Source organism: Bos indicus, chromosome 9 (genome assembly GCF_029378745.1).
Source record: "Bos indicus isolate NIAB-ARS_2022 breed Sahiwal x Tharparkar chromosome 9, NIAB-ARS_B.indTharparkar_mat_pri_1.0, whole genome shotgun sequence".
NCBI lineage: Eukaryota > Metazoa > Chordata > Mammalia > Artiodactyla > Bovidae > Bos > Bos indicus.
Window position 1 is genome coordinate 87,035,187 of NC_091768.1, and position 20,031 is coordinate 87,055,217.

At 43.6% G+C, this 20,031-nt stretch overlaps 1 protein-coding gene across 1 annotated transcript in view; it reads right to left on the reverse strand.

Moving 5' to 3' along the window:
- Positions 1-14,597, reverse strand: part of LRP11 (LDL receptor related protein 11) — a 57,936-nt gene extending 43,339 nt beyond the window's left edge. Inside the window, exons 1-2 of the mRNA XM_070796336.1 lie at positions 13,603-14,597; positions 4,351-4,508 (exon numbers count right to left, since the gene is read on the reverse strand). Coding sequence (XP_070652437.1) covers positions 4,351-4,508; positions 13,603-14,236 — 792 coding nt within the window. The 5' untranslated portion in view covers positions 14,237-14,597. The remainder of the gene's footprint in view (positions 1-4,350; positions 4,509-13,602) is intronic.
- Between the last annotated feature and the right edge of the window lie 5,434 nt (positions 14,598-20,031).

Sequence of the window (20,031 nt, forward strand, 5' to 3'; positions counted from 1 at the left end):
TTTTCCTCTTTAGTCAGCCTTAAATGCCTAATTTTGTTACTTCTTTATAAACACCTTCAGTAAATTTAATACGGAATCATAAGCATTATTTTTATTTGGCATTCATACACACAATTCATAATCTACAGAATAAAGCTTTTCATAGCAACTGTGAAAATCTAGGTGATCATAGAGACAGATTTGCAATTGCTTGACCAAATATATCCATGAGTGCCAGTTAATAGTCAGCGTCCACCTGAAGGGAACTCTCATAGAGGTCTGATCAGTGGCTTGTTCATGCACCTTTTCTGATCAATCTTGAAAGTAAAAGTGAAAGTGTTAGTCGCTCAGTTGTGTACGATTCTGCGACCCCATAGTCTGTCCATGGAATTCTCCAGGCAAGAATGTGGGAGTGAGTTGTCCTTCCTTCCTCCAGGGGATCTTCCTGACCCAGGGACTGAACGTGGGTCTCCTGCACTGCTGCTGCTGGTGCTGGATTCTTTACTGTCTGAGCTACCGGAGAAGCCCTCTTTAAGGCTTAAGATTTATCAATCTTAATTTTCAGAAATTCAGTAAAAATATATTAATTTTGCAGCTGACACAATGCACAGAGGAATAATAAACACTGGGTTGGCAAAATGTTCATTTGAGTTTTTCATCAGGTTTATTATCTTACAGAAAAACCCAAACAAAATTTTTTTTTTAAACTTTAAATTTTGTATTGGGATATATAGCCAGTTAACAATGTGACAGTTTCAGGTGAACAGTGAAGGGACTCAGCCAAGCCCAATATAATGGATGATATTCAAAGTTCAAAAATTATTTCTGTTGTAGCTGAAAACTACACTTAAGTATAAAAAGGATAAACATATGGCCTTGCAGTCAGGCTCAATAAATCAATTACACAAACACAGAATGGGGGAGACCTCAAGATGGCTATTTGTGTGGAAAGATGAAGTAGGCTTTAGATGTTCCTTCTAATGGAAAGCTCAACATTAACCTACCCTGGAGGAGGAAATGGCAACCCACTCTAGCACTTGCTTGGAAAATCCCATGGACAGAGGAGCCTGGCGGGTTACAGTCTGTGGTGTCACAAAGGGATGGATGGACACGACTCAGCATGCATATTTGTAGTTTCTGATGGCACGCTCAACAGGAACCTATAGTGAGAAGCAGATACTAAAATAGTTTATGTAAATGAATCTTCATTAATAGAAGTGAGACAATGTCTGGATCACAGGAGGTAATAGTCTGTCAAGAAGAACCACAGTTTAAGTATGGGTTTCAATTAGGGGGTTCAGATTTTAAGAGGGGCATGAATGAACCTGAGAAAATCTAAAAAAGGCTGGATGGTAGACAGTCTAAGAGCCAATTCATATGAGGAACATTGCAAGAACTGAGAGTGTTGAGTTCTGAGAAGACCATTTTCAGTGGTGACGTTCATTAAAAAAACAAAAACAAAAAAAACACGAACTTTAATTGCTGCTGCATAGACTAAAAAGATGTGTTCAGTGCTTTTCCAAAAGGAAGACCCAACATAGTTGCATAGAAGTAACAGGGAGGCACATGTATTGGCCCAGTAATGAGAGCTGATTAAAGATGTCATAGGACATGATGCGAACTAGTGAGCTTTCATCTCTGGAAATACCAGGCAGGCTGGATGACCACTAGAAGGGAGGTGAAAGCAGGGCCTCTTGTATGGATAGGAGACTGGGTAAGATGCTGGTCGAAGGTCTGGTCCAATTCTAAGACTGTATAGTCTTTGGATAAATCAACGTGCTTAAATCAGTCTTAAGGGACTAGCTGATTACTGTTCTTATTTTCATCCCAAGAGAAGAGAAATCAGTATTTCCTCACAGTGGGAAGAGCCTGTGAAGATGTAGGAAGAAGACAGCCACCTGCAAGCCAAGGAGAGAGGCCTTAGAAGATAGCAGACCTGCTGACACCTTGACCTTGGACTTTCAGCCTCTAGGACTGTGAGAAATACATTGTTTAAGGCATCCAGTCTGTGGTATTCTGCTATGGTAGCCCTGGCAAACCAACACAGATTTTTCTCCACCTTCTCTGATTGGAGTGATTGGATGAAGTTTATCTGCCTAAGCCAGGAAATACTCTTATCTACAAAGAGGCCCAGCAGGGTTAATACAAAGCCACTTTCCTAACAACTGAAGACTCTGTTTATACAGCAATTCAACGTTTGGGTATTTATCTGAAGGAAACAGAAACACTAACTTGAAAAGACATATAGGACTTCCCTTGTGGTCCAGTGGTTAAGAATCTGCCTGCCATGCAGGGGACACGGGTTCAATCCTTGGTCCAGGAAGACTCCATGTGCCACGCGGCCACAAACTGAGCCCATACTGCAACTACTGAAGCCAGGTACTCTAGAGCCTGTGCTCCACAACAAGAGAAGCCCCTGCAATGAGCACCCTTGCACTGAAACTAGAGAGTAGCCCCTGCTTGCCACAACTAAAGAAAGCCCGTGCACAGCAAGGAAGACCCAGAGCAGCCAAAAATAAAATAAATAAAATTTAAAAAGGATATATGCACCCCATGTTCACTGCTGTGTTATTACAATAGCCAAGATATGGAAACAGCCTAAACGTCCATCAACTGATAAGAGCATAATGAAAATTCGGTGTACAAAAAGAAGGAAATCTTGCCATTAGCAACAACATGGAGGGTCCTTGAGGTCATTATGGTCAGTGAAATAAACCAGACAGAAAAATTAAATACTGTATGATCTCACACTTACATGGAATCTAAAACAAACAAACAAAAAACCCCAAACCAAGCTCAGAGATATAGCGAACAGACTGGTGGTTGCCAGAGGCAGGGGGCAGGACTGGGTGAAAGGAGTCAAAAGGTACAAATTTCCAGTTATAAAATAAATAAGCCATGGGATGTAATGTACAGCATGGTGATTTCAGTCAATAACACTGTCTCTTATTTGAAAGTTGCTAACAAAGGTCCATCTAGTCAAGGCTATGGTTTTTCCAGTGGTCATGTATGGATGTGAGAGTTGGACTGTGAAGAAAGCTGAGTGCTGAAGAATTGATGCTTTTGAACTGTGGTGTTGGAGAAGACTCTTGAGAGTCCCTTGGACTGCAAGGAGATCCAACCAGTCCATTCTGAAGGAGATCAGTCCTGGGTGTTCTTTGGAAGGAATGATGCTAAAGCTGAAACTCTGGTACTTTGGCTACCTCATGTGAAGAGTTGACTCATTGGAAAAGACTCTGATGCTGGGAGGGATTGGGGGCAGGAGGAGAAGGGGACGACAGAGGATGAGATGGCTGGATGGCATCACCTACTCGATGGACATGAGTTTGAGTGAACTCTGGGAGATGGTGATGGACAGGGAGGCCTGGCGTGCTGCAATTCATGGGGTTGCAAAGAGTCGGACACGACTGAGGGGCTGAACTAAACTGAACTGAACTGAACTGAAGAGAGTAAATCATAACAGTTGTTATCACAAGAAAAAAAAATTGTAACTTTGTGTGGTGACAGATGTTAACTAGACTTACTATGATGATCATTTCACAATATATACGTATATCAAGTCATGATGTCCTACATCTGAAACTGATATAATGTTGCATGTCAGTTACATCTTAATTGAGTGTAGGTAGGCACTGGACAAGAGGCTCATTCCCATCAGCTGCAATTCCAGCCCAGGTAAGCCTTATGAAAATCAGTGAGGAGCACTTGATAGGAGGGCTTAATGTCAAACTCCCCTCACTTAATTAACTCAACTAACTCAGGTAGGCCTAATGCTAAGTGAGAAGCTTGCTTTCTGGATCATGTGAACAGTAAGTTCATTTTGTTGTTATTTTCCTCTCTATGCTCTTTTGTATTCTTGATATTTTCTACTTGGGCTGTGAACTGAAACAAAGAAGAAAGGAAAATATATAATGCTTTTAACATTTCTTAAATGTTTTAAAAACATTTTTTAATCCGAGTCAATAAAACAAAGCATGAGTCTTTCTCCTTGAAGGTTTTATGTGCTCTGGAGAAGTTGACAAAAAAGCAAGAATGAAGGTAAGCTTTAAAACACATGGCCAGGGTCTTCCCTGGTGGTCCAGAGCTGAGGACTCCATGCACTCACTGCCAAGGGCCTGGGTTCTATCCCTGGTTGGGAAGCTGAGATCCCACAAGCTGAACAGTGTGGCCAAAAAAATAAAATAAGAACAAAACACATGGTCAGGATCACTGTTTACTCAGAAGAAAAGTAAATTCATATAACAAGACACCTTTTCAACAATCATTTTTATGCTTTCTCCACACTGCTGCCAATTTATAGACATTCGAGGACTGTAAGTAGAAAGATCACTTTGCTGAAACATTAGTTTTCTTTATTACAACATGAATTACCTTCATGTCCACTGTCGGGTCACCTTGCAGCAGTGTCCACTCATACTGGACGATGGCGTGGTCATCTGTGCTTTCTCGGCCATCCAGAATCACGCCATCTGTGGGCAGATGCAAAACCACATCCTGCCCAGCCTTGCTGAGTGGAGGCTCGTCCTTTTCTGTGAAAGAAAAGAAATAATTCATAGGAGAAATGATTCCCTATTTTTTCTCATTTATTATGAGAGGTATTTTTGCCAAGAGTATGTATAGCAACTGAAAGTTATTTTCTTATTTTCATTGCAATAAATTAAATCTGGAAAGTTAAGGCAAGTTCTTGGATTCACATAAAATTCACATAGAAATTCTTGGAATCCAATTTTCATCTAGGAAAACAGAAGAGATTCACAGCTTCTTACTAGTTTTTCTAAGGGAAGCTGATACAGAATTTGAGATACCCTAAAATATTAATAGCAAACAAGTGTGTATTGATATTTAGCCCTTCTCCTTCATAGTAATTCTCACTGTGTCCACTAAATATTAAACATGATGGACAGCCACTCCAGGGATGGTTGATAGAAGCCATCAGATACAGAAAACATTCCTAAGAGCAGAATTGTGGATATTTTATGTGATTTAAGCATCCTATTAGTAAACTTATGCAAATGCACATATATTTTGATGAAGCTTAGTAATTTCTATTTTGATGTGGACCATTGTTAAAGTCTTCATTGAATTTATTATAGTATTTCTTTCGTTTCATGTTTTGGTTTTTTAGCCATGAGGCATGTGGGACTTAGATCCCCGAGCAAGGATCAAAACTGCACACACACCCGCCCCACCCCCACCCCCCACCCCCGCATTGGAAGGTGAAGTCCTAACCACTTGGCCACCAGGGAAGTCCCCAAAACTTAGTAATTTAGCTGGGAAGAAATAACTCTGCAGGCTTTTGTAATACATCCTTCTTGGCATCCACTATTCCACTATCTCCTTCCTCCTCTAGCACCAAAACTTGATCTGAATTTTGGGCTGGACTTCCTTAACTTATTTTGAATGATGTTGTTAAGACAGTGCTCTCCTTCTGCACAGCTGAAGTTGCCCCTCAAGCAAACTTCTAAGGGCCAATCCAGATACCCACTGCCTTGAAGAGGAAAAGTTAAAGTTTTACATACCCTCCTTCTCCTACCTCTGTAACTCAGCTTGCCCCTTGCAAAGTCTAGATCACATAGGTCACATAGTCTCAGAAAGTGGGGACTTGCAATACTAGGAATTGGAGCTTATTTCGCTCACCCTTGTTCTGCTCTTTGCAATCACTCAGCCCCTGTAAACCTGCTTAACCATGCCTGTTCAGGTCAGGCATCCCCCTCCTCATCGTGACCACTGTTCCCCCACATGAGAAACCCCTTAGTTTAAACCAGCCTATTAACAGCTAGTGTTGCTCACTACAGTCTGTCTATAAAAACTCTGTAATCCCTTTGTTCGGGGCTCAGAGCTTAGAGTGTTAACTCCTCTGGGCCCGCTGGCTTAATAAACCTGAGTTCTCCAACTCTCCAAGTGTGGTGCTTGGTTTCTTGAGTACTGGTTTCTGCAACAGCCTGACAGTTGAAGCTAGCAGTAATCCTATTATTTTCTCAGACTGCAAGGAGATCAAACCAGTAAACCTGAAAGGAAATCAGCCTTGATTGATCATTGGAAGGACTGATGCAGAAGCTGAAGCTCCAATATTTTGGCCACCTGATGCAAAGAGCTGACTCATTGAAAAAGACCCTGATGCTAGGAAAGGTTGAGGGCAGGAGGAGAAGGGGACAGCAGAGGATGAGATGGTTAGATAGTAACACTGACTCAATGGACATTAGTTTGAGCAAACTCCAGGAGATGGTGGAGGACATCCCACCATTGCAAGCATGGATGGCATGCAGCAATCCATGGGATCACAAAAAGCTGAACATGACTCAGCGACTAACACAAGGAATCAGCACATTTGCTGTTGCCAAAGGGTACATATTCCTATTGAGAAAATGAGTCCCATTTTTACAGTCACTTAAAACAATGAGTAATCAAATTATGCCACATAAGCAACCCCTGTCTTAGAAGACAATTGGTCTGTTTTTTACCCCTTGAGCAAAGAGCCAGTGCCTGATGACTTTATTCTGCTTCTCTCAGGGAAGCAGAGAGATGACAACTGCTTTACTAATAGGCCCTCTTTTAGTTTTATAGAGAACTTTCCTTTGCCTCTGAAAGGTTCATCACTTTCCACGCAATGGTTTACATTACAATTCTGGAATCTTTTGTGCCTTGCTGAAAAGCTTGTGGGATCTTAGTTTCCCAACCGGGATTGAACACTCACCCATTGCGGAAGTGGAAGAAGAGCAGAATCCTAACCCCTGGACTGCCAGGGAAGTCCTAGGCCCTGAAAGGTTTACCCAAAAATATTTAAGATGGAAAAATCAGATAAGCTTGGAAATACTGCACATGTTATAAAACTAGTCCTGGCCCTCCTGGAAGAAAAAAAAAGTCACTGTAGTCATTTACTTTTCTTTAGGGAAGCTTAAAGATATGGTTTATGAACACAGTGAAATCTCCATATCCTCTAAATTGGTCGTTGTATCAGAAATAATAGAATTGTATTCCCTCCTCAGTTTAAGTCCAGGCAAATTACACTGTATAATGTATTTAAAAATAAGTCAGAGCTGGGACTTCCCTGGTGGTCCCATGGTTAAAAAATCTGCTTGCCATGGAAGGGGACATGGGTTCGATCCCTAGTCTGGAAACTAAGATCCCACAAGCAGTGGGGCAACTAAGCTCATACACCGCAACTACTGAGCCCTAGAGCCAGAGAGCCTGAGCTCTGCAACAAGAGAAGCCACTGTAATGGGAGGCCCGTGCACTGAAACTAGAGAAAGCCCGCATGCAGCGATGAAGAACTAATACGACCATAAATAAACATGTAAGTAAATAAAATCTTAAAAATAAAGCAACCCAAAGCGATTTGGCTTAGGCGACTTAAGCCAGAAACAGGTCTTAAAAAATAAACAAATGACAACAAAGAGAGGAAAGGAGTGTGCCGTCACTCAAAAAAATTTGACTCGATGAACAACAAGCTTAAATGTCACTTTGAGTTTTTGTTATAAAAATGTAATAAGCCAATGTGAAGTACTCTGGAAACACTGATTTCTTTTGAAGATTAAGCATATTTGGTATGATCCACAGAGATGAAATAAAACTCATATCCATCTTGATGGAGCCTATCAAGGTGGCACTTTATGCAGAGAGGTATATTAACTACTCTGATTTTCTATATGTTGCTCTGAGCAATGCCTTATTGACAAGAAAGAGGAATCTGGGTCTTATTGCGTGGGCACCAATAGCCAAGGCTGAGGATGTGGAAGTGGGGCCAGTCAGACTAAGAGAAGAGCCCTAGATATTAAAGGTCAAAATCCATCTTGATTTTTCTGTTTGCTTTTGTGAACTTTTTTCTTTTCTTAATTGCAACATGTCAGGAAAAAGTTATTTACAACCCCAATATGATTGTTTTCATTTTTGATGTCTATTGTTCGTCTTTCCCCATCTGAGCTGCTGATAATAGCAATTAATGTTGGTGATGGCGGTGTTTAGCTGGTCAGTCGCGTCCAACTCTTTACCACCCCATGGACCATAGCCTGCCAGGCTCCTCTGTCCACGGGATTTCCCAAGCAGGAATACTGGAGTGGGCAGCCATTCCATTCTCCAGAGTATCTTCCCCACCTAGGGATCGAACCCGGGTCTTGTGCATTGCAGGCAGATTCTTTACCACTGAACCACCAGGGAAACCCAATAATAAGTAACAGATGACACCACCCTTATGGCAGAAACTGAAGAGGAACTAAAAAGCCTCTTGATGAAAGTGAAAGAAGAAAGTGAAAAAAGTTGTCTTAAAGCTCAACATTCAGAAAACGAAGATCATGGCATCTGGTCCCATCACTTCATGGCAAATAGATGGGGAAACAGTGGAAACAGTGTCAGACTTTATTTTTGGGGGCTCCAAAATCACTGCAGATGGTGATTGCAGCCATGAAATTAAAAGATGCTTACTCCTTGGAAGAAAAGTTATGACCAACCTAGATAGCATATTGAAAAGCAGAGACATTACTTTGCCAACAAAGGTCCGTCTAGTCAAGGCTATGGTTTTTCCAGTGGTCATGTATGGATGTGAGAGTTGGACTGTGAAGAAAGCTGAGCACCGAAGAATTGATGCTTTTGAACTGTGGTGTTGGAGAAGACTCTTGAGAGTCCCTTGGACTGCAAGGAGATCCAACCAGTCCATTCTGAAGGAGATCAGCCCTGGGATTTCTTTGGAAGGAATGATGCTGAAGGTGAAACTTCAGTACTTTGGCCACCTCATGCGAAGAGTTGACTCATTGGAAAAGACTCTGATGCTGGGAGGGATTGGGGGCAAGAGGAGAAGGGGACGACAGAGGGTGAGATGGCTGGATGGCATCACTGACTCGATGGACGTGAGTCTGAGTGAACTCCGGGAGTTTGTGATGGACAGGGAGGCCTGGCGTGCTGTGATTCATGGGGTCGCAAAGAGCCAGACACGACTGAGCGACTGAACTGAACTGAACTATTTACTGGGTGATTTCTTTGTACCAGGCATCACATGAAGCATTTTTGAGCCATAAATTCACCCAGTTTTCACAAGTCTTTGAGGAAACTAGGTCAGATTGGCTAAGTTAGTTGCCTAAGACCACACAAGTGATGAATTTGTCACTTGAGATGTCAGCTCAGATCTGTCTAACTGAAAGGCTCTACTTAACCCAGTATATTTTGGGAGCACTCACATGTATTCTAGTTACAGTAAATATAAAGTTACATCCTGAATTTAACCCAACTTATTGATGTATTCTTACTTATTGATATTTATTCATATATCCTACCATTGCTTGTGTCACTGTATAAGCTTCACAGTTGTCACTTTAAGTCCCTAGCCTCTACTACTGGACATTACTTTGTTACCAATTTTCTTCACCATCATACATAATGCCACAATAATTTTTTTGCTCATACTTTTCTTTAGCATGGATCATTTTCCTTAAAACATATCTCAGGAGAATGAATATTTTAACGTTCTCTGATGTCTTTCTTGATTGATTTCCAAAAGAGACATTTCAATGTACACTTTCAGTGACCATGTATGATTATAAGTTCACCACATGCACATCAATGTAACTTCAGTAAACTTATTATTGCCAGTGTAACAACAGTGCATGTGTGTGTGCTAAGTCACTTTAGTTGTGTCCGACTCTTTGTGACCCTATGGACTTGTACTCTGCCAGGCTCCTCTGTCCATGGGATTCTCCAGGCAAGAATACTGGAGTGGGTTGCCATGCCCTCCTCCAGGGGATCTTCCTGACCCAGGGACTGAAAGAGTCTCTAAGGTCTCCTGCATTGGCAGGCGGGTTCTTTACCACTGGTGCCACTTGGGAACAGTAACCTGGTATTAAATGAGTTTTTCTGATTACTTCTAAGGCTGAACATTTTTCCATGTTTATCAATTAAATATCCTCTTCTGGAAGCTGTATTCATATGCTTTACCTACTTCTTTTTGTTTTTCTTACTAATTCACAGAACCAGGTCTCCTGCATTGCAGAAGGATTCTTTATCAGCTGAGCTACCAGAGAAGCTCCTGATTCACATAAGCTTGCTATTAATATAATAAATACACTGGTCTCATACCTTCCCAGACTTCTATTTGCAATTTCTTTTGTTTCTTGACATAATGAAGTTTTTAAAAACATGTGTATACTACATCCTTTCTCTTTATGATCTCTTTAATTGATTAGAAAGTTATCTTCCCCCCAGATGTATAATAGTGAAATTTATTTTCTTCAAATCTTCTATGTATGGAGTAACCTATGGCCTAATTTTTAAGCAAATTATTTAATTCTTTAACCCATTTGGAATTTCTGTGTGATCAGAGTTGCAGGTCTCAATGTATTCCCACTGGTTATCTCAATAGTATTACATAATTATTTGCAACTCCTTTGTGATATTTATTTATAACACAAAAGGGAGAGGTTGAAAATGTGAGAAACATGCAATAGGTCAGGCACTCACGGAGGGATGAGCTTTGAACATTCCCAGGTCAGTTCTTTCCTTTGCCCTTGGAGTAGATGAGAGAAAGGCCGGGGGTGGCTATGCATGGGTTTACAGAGGGGATGGCAGAGCTCTGTCCAACACTGACTTTCCCTAACACAGATGCAAGCCTGACTTCTCAGATTACCCAGCGTTTGCCCAGAGATCCTGGTTTTCAGGCTGAATATCCTGGAAATATGGAATATGGAAATATGGAAAGAGCATAAGGGTGCTGGCCCTTGAGCTCTTGGAGACTGTATTCTCTGGGTCCTCTGAGGTCCTAACCGCTCCACTGCCTCCTTCCTGCTGCTCCTCACTTTCATCAGAAAACACAGACCCCCAGGTCCTCCAGTCAGCCACACAATACAGCCAAGGTCCCATAGTGACATCAGGTACGTGGGAACCGCCTTTCTAATTCACAAAGCATGTCCACCCTTGATCCTCATGACAGCCCAGCTGGGAGGCAAGGCCAGCACTCAAGTCCTAGGAGGATGAGCAGGGAACCTCACGGAGAAGAGCCGGCTCTCAAATTCAGGACTCAGGACCGCAAGCCCCCTGCCCTGCCCTTTGCACACGACTGCAGGAAGACTGCGTCAATTCAGCACACCTCTCTCTCCAGCATTCTCCACTCCTTCCCACCTTCTCCCATCATCCCAGGTAGCTGCTTAGTCAGTCTCACCCTGGAAACTCAACTGAGGGCATCTCTGCTTCCAGGTGTCCTGATGCTGTTGGAGAAAGCATTCAAGTTGCCCCAGAATACAGCTCCACAACTCACAGAGCACAGCTCACGACTCATATAACTCAGCTCACAGCTCACATAACACAGCTCACAGCTCCACAGAACACAGGTCATAACTCACACAACACAGTTCACAACTCACACAGCACAGCTCACAACTTACAATGCATAGCTCCACAAAGCAGGTTCTATGATACCTTTGGACAGGTTACTTTCTCTCACCAAGGCTTCGAGTACCCTGGAGATTATGAGAGAACCTAGATTTGGAAAGGACAGATTTGTGAGGACAGAGTGAGTTCATGTGTCTAAGGAGCTTATAGCAGTGCCACTTATCAAACTCAATAAATGTCCACAAAGAACAGGGCTGATGGGGTCTGCTATAACAACAAACAGGGCTGATGGGGTCCGCTAAAAATGTGAACTGTGCAATTCCACCTGGCCCCCTGCCCTTTTTTCATAATCCTTGTATTCACCCTCAAATGGACCCTAAAACATTTTCTGTAAATTTCTAAACCATTTTCATGCTCCTTTAGCCTTAAACTACATGTGCTCACAGCTTCAGAAAAACAAAAAACATTCATGAAGGAACCACTTAGTCTCAGAAGCACAGGGAACTTCAGGAGGTTAAGGATCTAGGCAGGAAAAACACAAGACCTTTGCCCTCTCTGCAGACAGAATGAGGAGACCTTTGCCCTCTCTGCAGACAGAATGAGGAGACCTTTGCCCTCTCTGCAGACAGAATGAGGAGACCTTTGCCCTCTCTGCAGACAGAATGAGGAGACCTTTGCACTCTCTGCAGACAGAATGAGGAGACCTTTGCCCTCTCTGCAGACAGAATGAGGAGACCTTTGCCCTCTCTGCAGACAGAATGAGGAGACCTTTGCCCTCTCTGCAGACAGAATGAGGGCATTTGGGCCAAGCAGCACCCTTCCATGTTTCCATATTCCTGGGATCCAAAGAACTTGTGAGCAGAGCAGCTCTTTTCCTGAATAAGGACCAAGCCCAGTGGTCATCTGGGTGTACCCCTGAGCATCCCCAAAGTGAATTACTAGACAAACTTCCCCCCGCCCCCGCCCAGAGAAAGGAAGGTCAGAAAAGGAAGTAGAAGAAAAAAGGATTCAGAAACTTTTACAATAAACTAAAGTCCCCCCCACCCCCCATGGCAGATATATTCTTTCCTTGTTTCCACTTTCCTGTTTCCACTGGCTTATAAGAAAGCTCCATTTGGCAATGCTGGTTTTCTCCAATTGTGCAGTGAGAAGGGAAAGGGATTTTGTTTCATTGGTGCTGGGATTTATTTTTGAATCCCTGCTTGGGCAGAGGAAAGCTGTGTGTGAAACAGCCATGGGTGGGCTCAGGGATGTAGGTGAAAGTGCCTCCCGCCTCCACTTCAGGGAGAAAACTTTGGGGTCCTTTGCAGTGTGTGCCTTAAGGCCTAGAAATCTCAGGTGACCTTGGATGTTTATTCCACTGGAGGTGGGAAGGGAGGTGGGCCATTGTGGACACAGATTTCCAGACCATTCTCTTTGGACCTAAAGATCATGGAGACTCCAGATTTCCAAAGTGGCTGAGGCTATGCCCCTCTAGTCTTGTTATGATTTCACTTTTGCGTCATCATAAAGCAAACAGCAACAGAGTGCAATCAATCACACTCAGCTGAACACAAGCAGGCCCAATCAAGGTTTTATTTCCTGAGACCTTATCTCCACCTGCCACTTTTTTTTTTTTTTGCCTCCTGTTTAGGTCTTAATTCTCATTCTGATCATCCCCAGAATAAAAACCATCAAGCAAAAAGCATCTTTTTTAGCTCCTCTTCAAAAGAGAGGTGCTTTAAATTTTATTTTCAATTAATTGAGTTCCTTTTCTCCCCACTCCTTAAAAAAGAGAATCATAGTTCATAGGAAATAGTTAGACCCACTTCAAAATAACCTGACCTATTCCCTTCCGAATTTTGTCTGATGAAAGCAACTTTAGGTGGAATCATGAATCCTGAGAGCCAAGCTAAGAAATAAGGGTGATTGCTATGAGCAATCTGGCATCTAATTAGATTTTGTTCTTGTAATTACTTGACACAGACCATACCTTATAAGAACCTCTGAGACTAAAATAGACTTTCCCCCCTGAAATTTTCTCTTCCATTAAATCAAATTTCTGTGAATCTTTTCAGATCAGTATTCCTCCCTAAGTTAAGAAAAATTCCAGAAGCAGTCCACCGTGCCCGCTTCCACCCAATCTACTAGGGGTTTCTCAAAAAACATCCCTAGGACTGAGACATCAAAGCCGGATGTTTCATTTCTGACTTGACTGAGGAGGGCCCAGTGGTCCTGCCTAGGCAGGTCTCCCAGACGCAGCCACCAACAGGTACAAGGGCAGCGACAGCAGGGCCCAAGCGACCAGGCCCGGGCCTCGGGTGGCGTGCTTACCCAGGCGAGGCGAGGCCCGGGTGAGGGCCGGGGCGCCGGCTTCCAGGCCTTCCTGCTCGCCCTCTGGGGAGCGGCTGAGGCTGTAGCTGCTGTAACCTCGGTGCAGCGCGAACTTGCAGACGCTGCGTCCTCGCCAGGTGCAGTTGAAGAGGTAGCAGCCGAGCGCGGTGGCCGGGGGCGCGGGCCGCCGGGGCAGCTCCACCACGGCCACGGAGCAGTGCGGCTCGAGGCAGCAAGCCTGCAGGCACTGCCGCCAGTCCTGCACGGCCGCCGGCGCGCTCAAGAAGCTGGCGCCGGCCGCGATCGAGTCCTTGGTGCGGATGATGGCGTCGGGCCTAGCCCTGTAGCCGCCGCCCCCGGGGCCCGGGCAGCCTTCCTGAGGGTCGCCGCCCGCGCGCAGCTCGAGCTCCAGCTCCTCCTGCGGCCTTTCCTGCTGTAGCTGTCGGCGGAACTCCTCCAGCAGCTGTTCCACCCCCGAGAGCTGCGCATGCAGCTCGGACAGCGGCGCGGAGGGCGAGCCGGCCGCGCGGCCACCGGGCAGCCACAAGCACAGCAGCAACAATCCAGGCAGTGCCCGGCGCGGCGGCGGGCGCCTGCGCCCCAAGCCCGCGCTCTCCCGGGCGGCAGAGGCCATGACGGGCGGCGGCGGAGGAAGTGAGGCGACGCCGGGCGTCAGAGTGCTAGGGAGAGGGAATACGGGTGAGCGCCGGCCCCGGGGTTCTCCGGCGCGGCCGCGGCGGGAGCTAGGCACCGGAGACCTCAAAGCGCGGCCTCCCCGGGGCCCCGCTGCGCCCCCGAGGCCGCAGGCGCGCAGTCGCCGGCGGGAATCGTAGCGGCTGGAGGCATAGCCGGCCCGCCGCCCTGGCACCGCTCCTCGTCCCTTCCCAGAAGTCCGGGCGCGACAGCGACTCTCTGCCAGGAGCCGGGGAGCAGATCGGCAAGAAGGCGGCCGCGTCTACCGGATCAGCACCCGGAGGTGAACAGCGGCCGCGGGAAGTGGGGCGTGTCAAGCCTCGCCCAGCCCCGCCCCTCCGGGCCCGCCCCCCGCAAGTTCGGCCCCGTCCATATTCCGCCCCCCCACCCTTTTTTTTTTGTGGGCGGGGAAGGTAGCCGTCAGATATGCAGATAACACCACCCTTATGGAAGAAAGTGAAGAACTAAAGAGCCTCTTGATGAAAGTGAAAGAAGAGAGTGAAAAAGTTGGTTTAAAGTTCAACATTCAGAAAACTAAGATCATGGCATCTGGCCCCATCACTTCATGGCAAATAGATGGGGAAACAGTGGCTGACTTGAGTTTTCTGGGCTCCAAAATCACTGCAGATGGTGATTGCAGCCATGAAATTAAAAGACGTTTACTCCTTGGAAGGACAGTTATGACCAACCTAGACAGCATATTAAAAAGCAAAGACATTACTTTGCCAACAAAGGTCCGTCTAGTCAAGGCTATGGTTTTTCCTGTGGTCATGTATGGATGTGAAAGTTGGACTGTGAAGAAAGCTGAGCGCTGAAGAATTGATGCTTTTGAACTGTGGTGTTGGAGAAGACTCTTGAGAGTCCCTTGGACTGCAAGGAGATCCAACCAGTCCATCCTGAAGGAGATCAGTCCTGGGTGTTCATTGGATGGACTGATGTTGAAGCTGAAACTCCAATCCTTTGGCCACCTGATATGAAGAGCTGACTCATTTGAAAAGACCCTGATGCTGGGAAAGATTGAGGGCAGGAGGAGAAGGGGATGACAGAGGATGAGATGGTTGGATGGCATCACTGACTCCATGGACATGGGTTTGGGTGGACTCCGGGAGTTGGTGATGGATAGGGAGGCCTGACGTGCTGCGGTTCATCAGGTCGCAAAGACTTGGACACGACTGAGCAACTGAACTGAACTGAAGGTAGCCGTGGGAAGAAGGCAGTGCCCCAGAGGGGCCTAGTGCCTCCCCTACTGGCCTCCACTTCCGGGCGGGCATTCTGGTCCAAGCATGCTGGGCTTATTATTATTTTAATTAAAAAAATATTTTTGTCAGTTAATAATTTATTGCCTTTTGACTTCAGGTGCACTCTTCAGTACACCCTTGGAGATAAACAAAGGACTTCTTTTAAATCATTATTTTTTTTTCTAGTAGCAGAGAGAAGACATGATTTTATGTTTTACCTTTTTTTTTTCTTTAAGTATAATTGCTTTACAATATCGTGTTAGTTTCTGATACACAGCAAAGTGAATCAGCCATATTTCAGTACATAGAAACAAGCTAAGTGTCCATTGACAGATGAATGGAAGATGTAGTACATATATATAAGGGAATATTGTTTAGCCATTTAAAGGAACAAAATTGGATCATTTTTGAGATGTGGATGGACCTAGAGTCTGTCAGAGTGAAGTAAGTCAAAAAAAGAAAAATAAATATCATATGTGAAAAATAAGTATCATATATTATATTATATAATTAATTTATTATAAATATATATTATATATTTATGATATATTATAAATATATTATATTTATAATATATTATATATAATATACATAATATATTAATTATTATATCACATTAATAATTATATTATAATATATAATATAATATAAAACATTTATAATATAATATATTTATAAATATATTTATATTTTAATATTTAATATATTTATATTTATATTACAAATATATATTATATTTATTAATATATTTATAGTATAATATATATTTATTTATATATTATAAAATATAATATATAAATAAACAATATAATTAATATATTATAAATAATATTATATTATATAAATAATTATATTATATTAAAAATAAATATCAGATTATAATCTCATTATTAACCAGCCAGACCTGCTCCGTTGTCTTCCCAATGCGATGTGGGCTCCTGGAGAGAGGGGGAAGGTGTCTCCTTGTGATCTCAGGGCCACTCTAGAGAAGGGACATGCTCAACTGGGGAACCATCTGGCACCATCTTCAGCCCTTCACCTCCAGTGTCCATGGTTGTTTTCACCTTAGCTCCCCAAGATGCTCTTGGTAACAGAAGACAGGCAGTGCTGTGAAACGATACACACAGAGTTGTCACATTCATTCAATTTTCTACAAACTTAACTAGAAATCTGAGCACAGTTGCTTAAGGGGAGCTACAAAGTTCACTCTACGGTGCGCACAGAGGCCTTTAGCTGAGGCGTTATAAGATTGAGAGGAATTGTTTTATGTGACCTAATAAAGTGTGGGCTACTTTATGACCTATACCCCTATGAAAAAGTCCAACCCAAGGAAGGCTACACCTGAAAGTTCTAGCTGCTTGTAAGCTGCTGCTGTGTCTCATTTATTTCTGAGTCCGTTTCTATTGATTCATTTTTCTCATGATTATGAATCACATTTTCTTGTTCCTAGCACATCCAGAAATTTTTTTTTTTTACTAGAAACTTGAGGATTGTGAAGTGTACATTTTTAAATGTCTAGACTTTTAGGAGGGTATGAATAAATGACTGGATAGGAAAATAGCAGTCTCTGCTGTAATTTATTTTCACAGCTGAGAGTTAGAAACCTATTGCTTTCAAGTAAAGAACAGAGTAGGAGGTGAAATTGGAAACTAAACATAGAGAAAAAAAATTAAAAAGTTAATTTAGTATTTTTTGCCATTCTACGAAAAGGAGAAAATTTAAAGTTGTGTGTGTGTGTGTGTGTATTTGAGTGATGTTGAAGCTTAAAAAAAAAAAAGATCTCTTAGCCCCAAAGGCTACGTCTGGGCTGTAGCACTTTGGGCTGCAGTTTCCTCCATTGTGAGATATTTACCCCACATGACCGCAGCCACTTTCAGATGCCCTGAGAGTCACATAAACTCCAGTTTTGTTTAAACCTCAGAGCTTGAAAAAGCTTGCTATGAGGAGAAAACTCCACATGTAATAAGAATGGCTCCAGAGGTATCATCAAACCCAGGACTTCCCTGGTGGCTCAGACGGTACAGTGTCTTGCTTACAATGCAGGAGACCTGGGTTTGATCCCTTGGTTGGGAAGATCCTCTGGAGAAGGAAATGGCAACCCACTCCAGTACTCTTGCCTGGAAAATCCCATGGACAGAGGAGCATGGTGGGCTACAGTCCACGGGGTCGCAAAAAGTCGGACACGACTGAACAACTTCACTTTCACTTTCATCATCAAACCTTCTAAAACTAATTATTATTATAATGATTAGTATTAAAAATCAACATGTATGATGATATGATATAATAACTAACAATTGTATATGATTTCCTGGTTTGCAAACACTTTCATACACACGATATCACACAACCTTCACAAAACTGTTAGATGGACAGGTGACCTCATTCATCTTGGAGACAGTGAAGACTCAGCACAGAGTGCAACCCATTCAGCTCACTTGTTGCACCGTGGTGGGGGAGGGCAGTGGGATGAGGAGGGGGTTGGGGGTGGGACCGCATTGTTCAGTGGCATCAAGTCCAAGCCCTTAAAGCACCCACATAGCTTCCCCACTTTGCTAACTTCCCAATCTTTTTGAGAAAAATGGAAATGACTTTTTTCCCTTTTTTTTTTTTTTTTAACTATTAAGAATGGTTATTTCTAGGGTCAAGATGGGAGCAGTGAAGGGAAGTGTTCACTTTCTTACTTTATAAGGCTTTGTATTGATTGATTTTTTTGCTATGACTTGTGATAAAGGAAATCAGTCCTGAATAGTCATTGAAAGAACTGATGCTGAAACTGAAACTCCAATACTTTGGCCACCCGATGCAAAAAACTGACTCATTTGAAAAGACTCTGATGCTGGGAAAGATTGAAGGCAGGAGGAGAAGGGGATGACAGAGGATGAGAGGGTTGGATGGCATCACCGACTCAATGGACATGAGTTTGAGTAAACTCCAGGAGTTGGTGATAGCCAGGGAGGCCTAGTGTGCTGCAGTCCTTGGGGTTGCAAAGAGTTGGACATGACTGAGTGACTGAACTATGATAAAGGAAGTAAGTTATTTATCATTTATAAATGTATTTATAAATTATAATTTCTAAAATAAATAAACTGATTTCTATTATTTTGGAAATAAGATAGCTTTGATTTGAAAGCCTAAACATCAAAACCTTATGAATGGACAGAAGAAATTTTATGTGAGGATACAAATGTCAGAACTGTGATCTGAATAGATGGAGATGTTTCTCTGTTTTATAAGATCATTAAGGGTAAAAGTCCAGCAAATTGAGAGTTGCACATTATACATCAATTTATTGAAGGTTGGAATGAGGTTGTCATTCTAGTGACTGTCTTAAATGCTTTACAGGCAATAAACAAGTTAAACTAGTGTGTGTAAAATCTTTACAAGGGCACCTGGCACATGGAAGATGCTCAATAAATAATAATCATTATTATTTCTTGTTCTACCTTTTAAGTTTACTGGAAGAAACCAGGTCCCAGAGAAATAAGGGAGCTTCCCCAAGATTAGAAGATGTGCAACTAGCTGAAGCCTGAATCCCCTACAACCTGTTGGCCCAGAAGTCATGTTATCAAGGTTCGTCCCCATCCTCACCCCCTTCACAGCATCTGCTCTGTCCACATGCCTGGAGCCCCAGCTCCCAGGTGACCCACCTCGTCCACTGCTGATGGAACCGTAATGAATTCCTGGCCCGAGCCCAGAATCAACACTGTCTCCCAAGGACAGAGAATCTAGGAACAATGGAATCAGTGAGGGAAGTGCAGCTGGGAGGCCAGTTGGGCAGGGGGGCACATAGTCCTGTGTGGGGTGATGGAGTAGAGAAGCTGCTCAGCTGAGAGGGTGCAGGGGGCACCTGTAGAGCATGGGGTACACACAGTCCTGAGAACTGAAGGCAGGGGCTGCCTGACAACTTTCTCATCCCAGCAGCTTCCCTGGGCACCTCCCTGGCCTCCTCCTTGGATTCTCTGCACAGACTTGTATATATCGTCACTTAGCGATGGGGTTTGTCATGGTAAAATTAGACTTCTCTGGTGGTCCAATGGTTAAGAATCCACCAGCCATTGCAGGGGACATGGGTTCAATTCCTGGTTCGGGAAGATCCCACATGCCACAGAGCAGCTAAGGCCGTTCGCCACAACTACTGAAGCCTGAGCACAGTAGAAATGGTGCTCTGCAACAAGAGAAGCCACCAAAATGAGAAGCCCAAATCAGAGAGTAACCCCCACTCACTGCGCATAGAGAAACCTCACACACATCAGTGAAGACCCAGCGCAGCCAGAAAAAAAAATCTCTCTGAGTTGCAAACAACAGAAGCCTACTTCACAGTGGCTTGAGGAAAAGCACCAGGGAGTTTGGCATGTGAGATATGTCACTTATGGGCAGGGCAAGAAGCATCGCCAGGGCCAGAAAGAGGGACAGGATCCAAGGGCGGAGACCCTCAGCCCAGGGCAGTTGGTCCCCAGAGGCTACTTTCCTTCCAGGCCAGATGGTTTTGCATCTC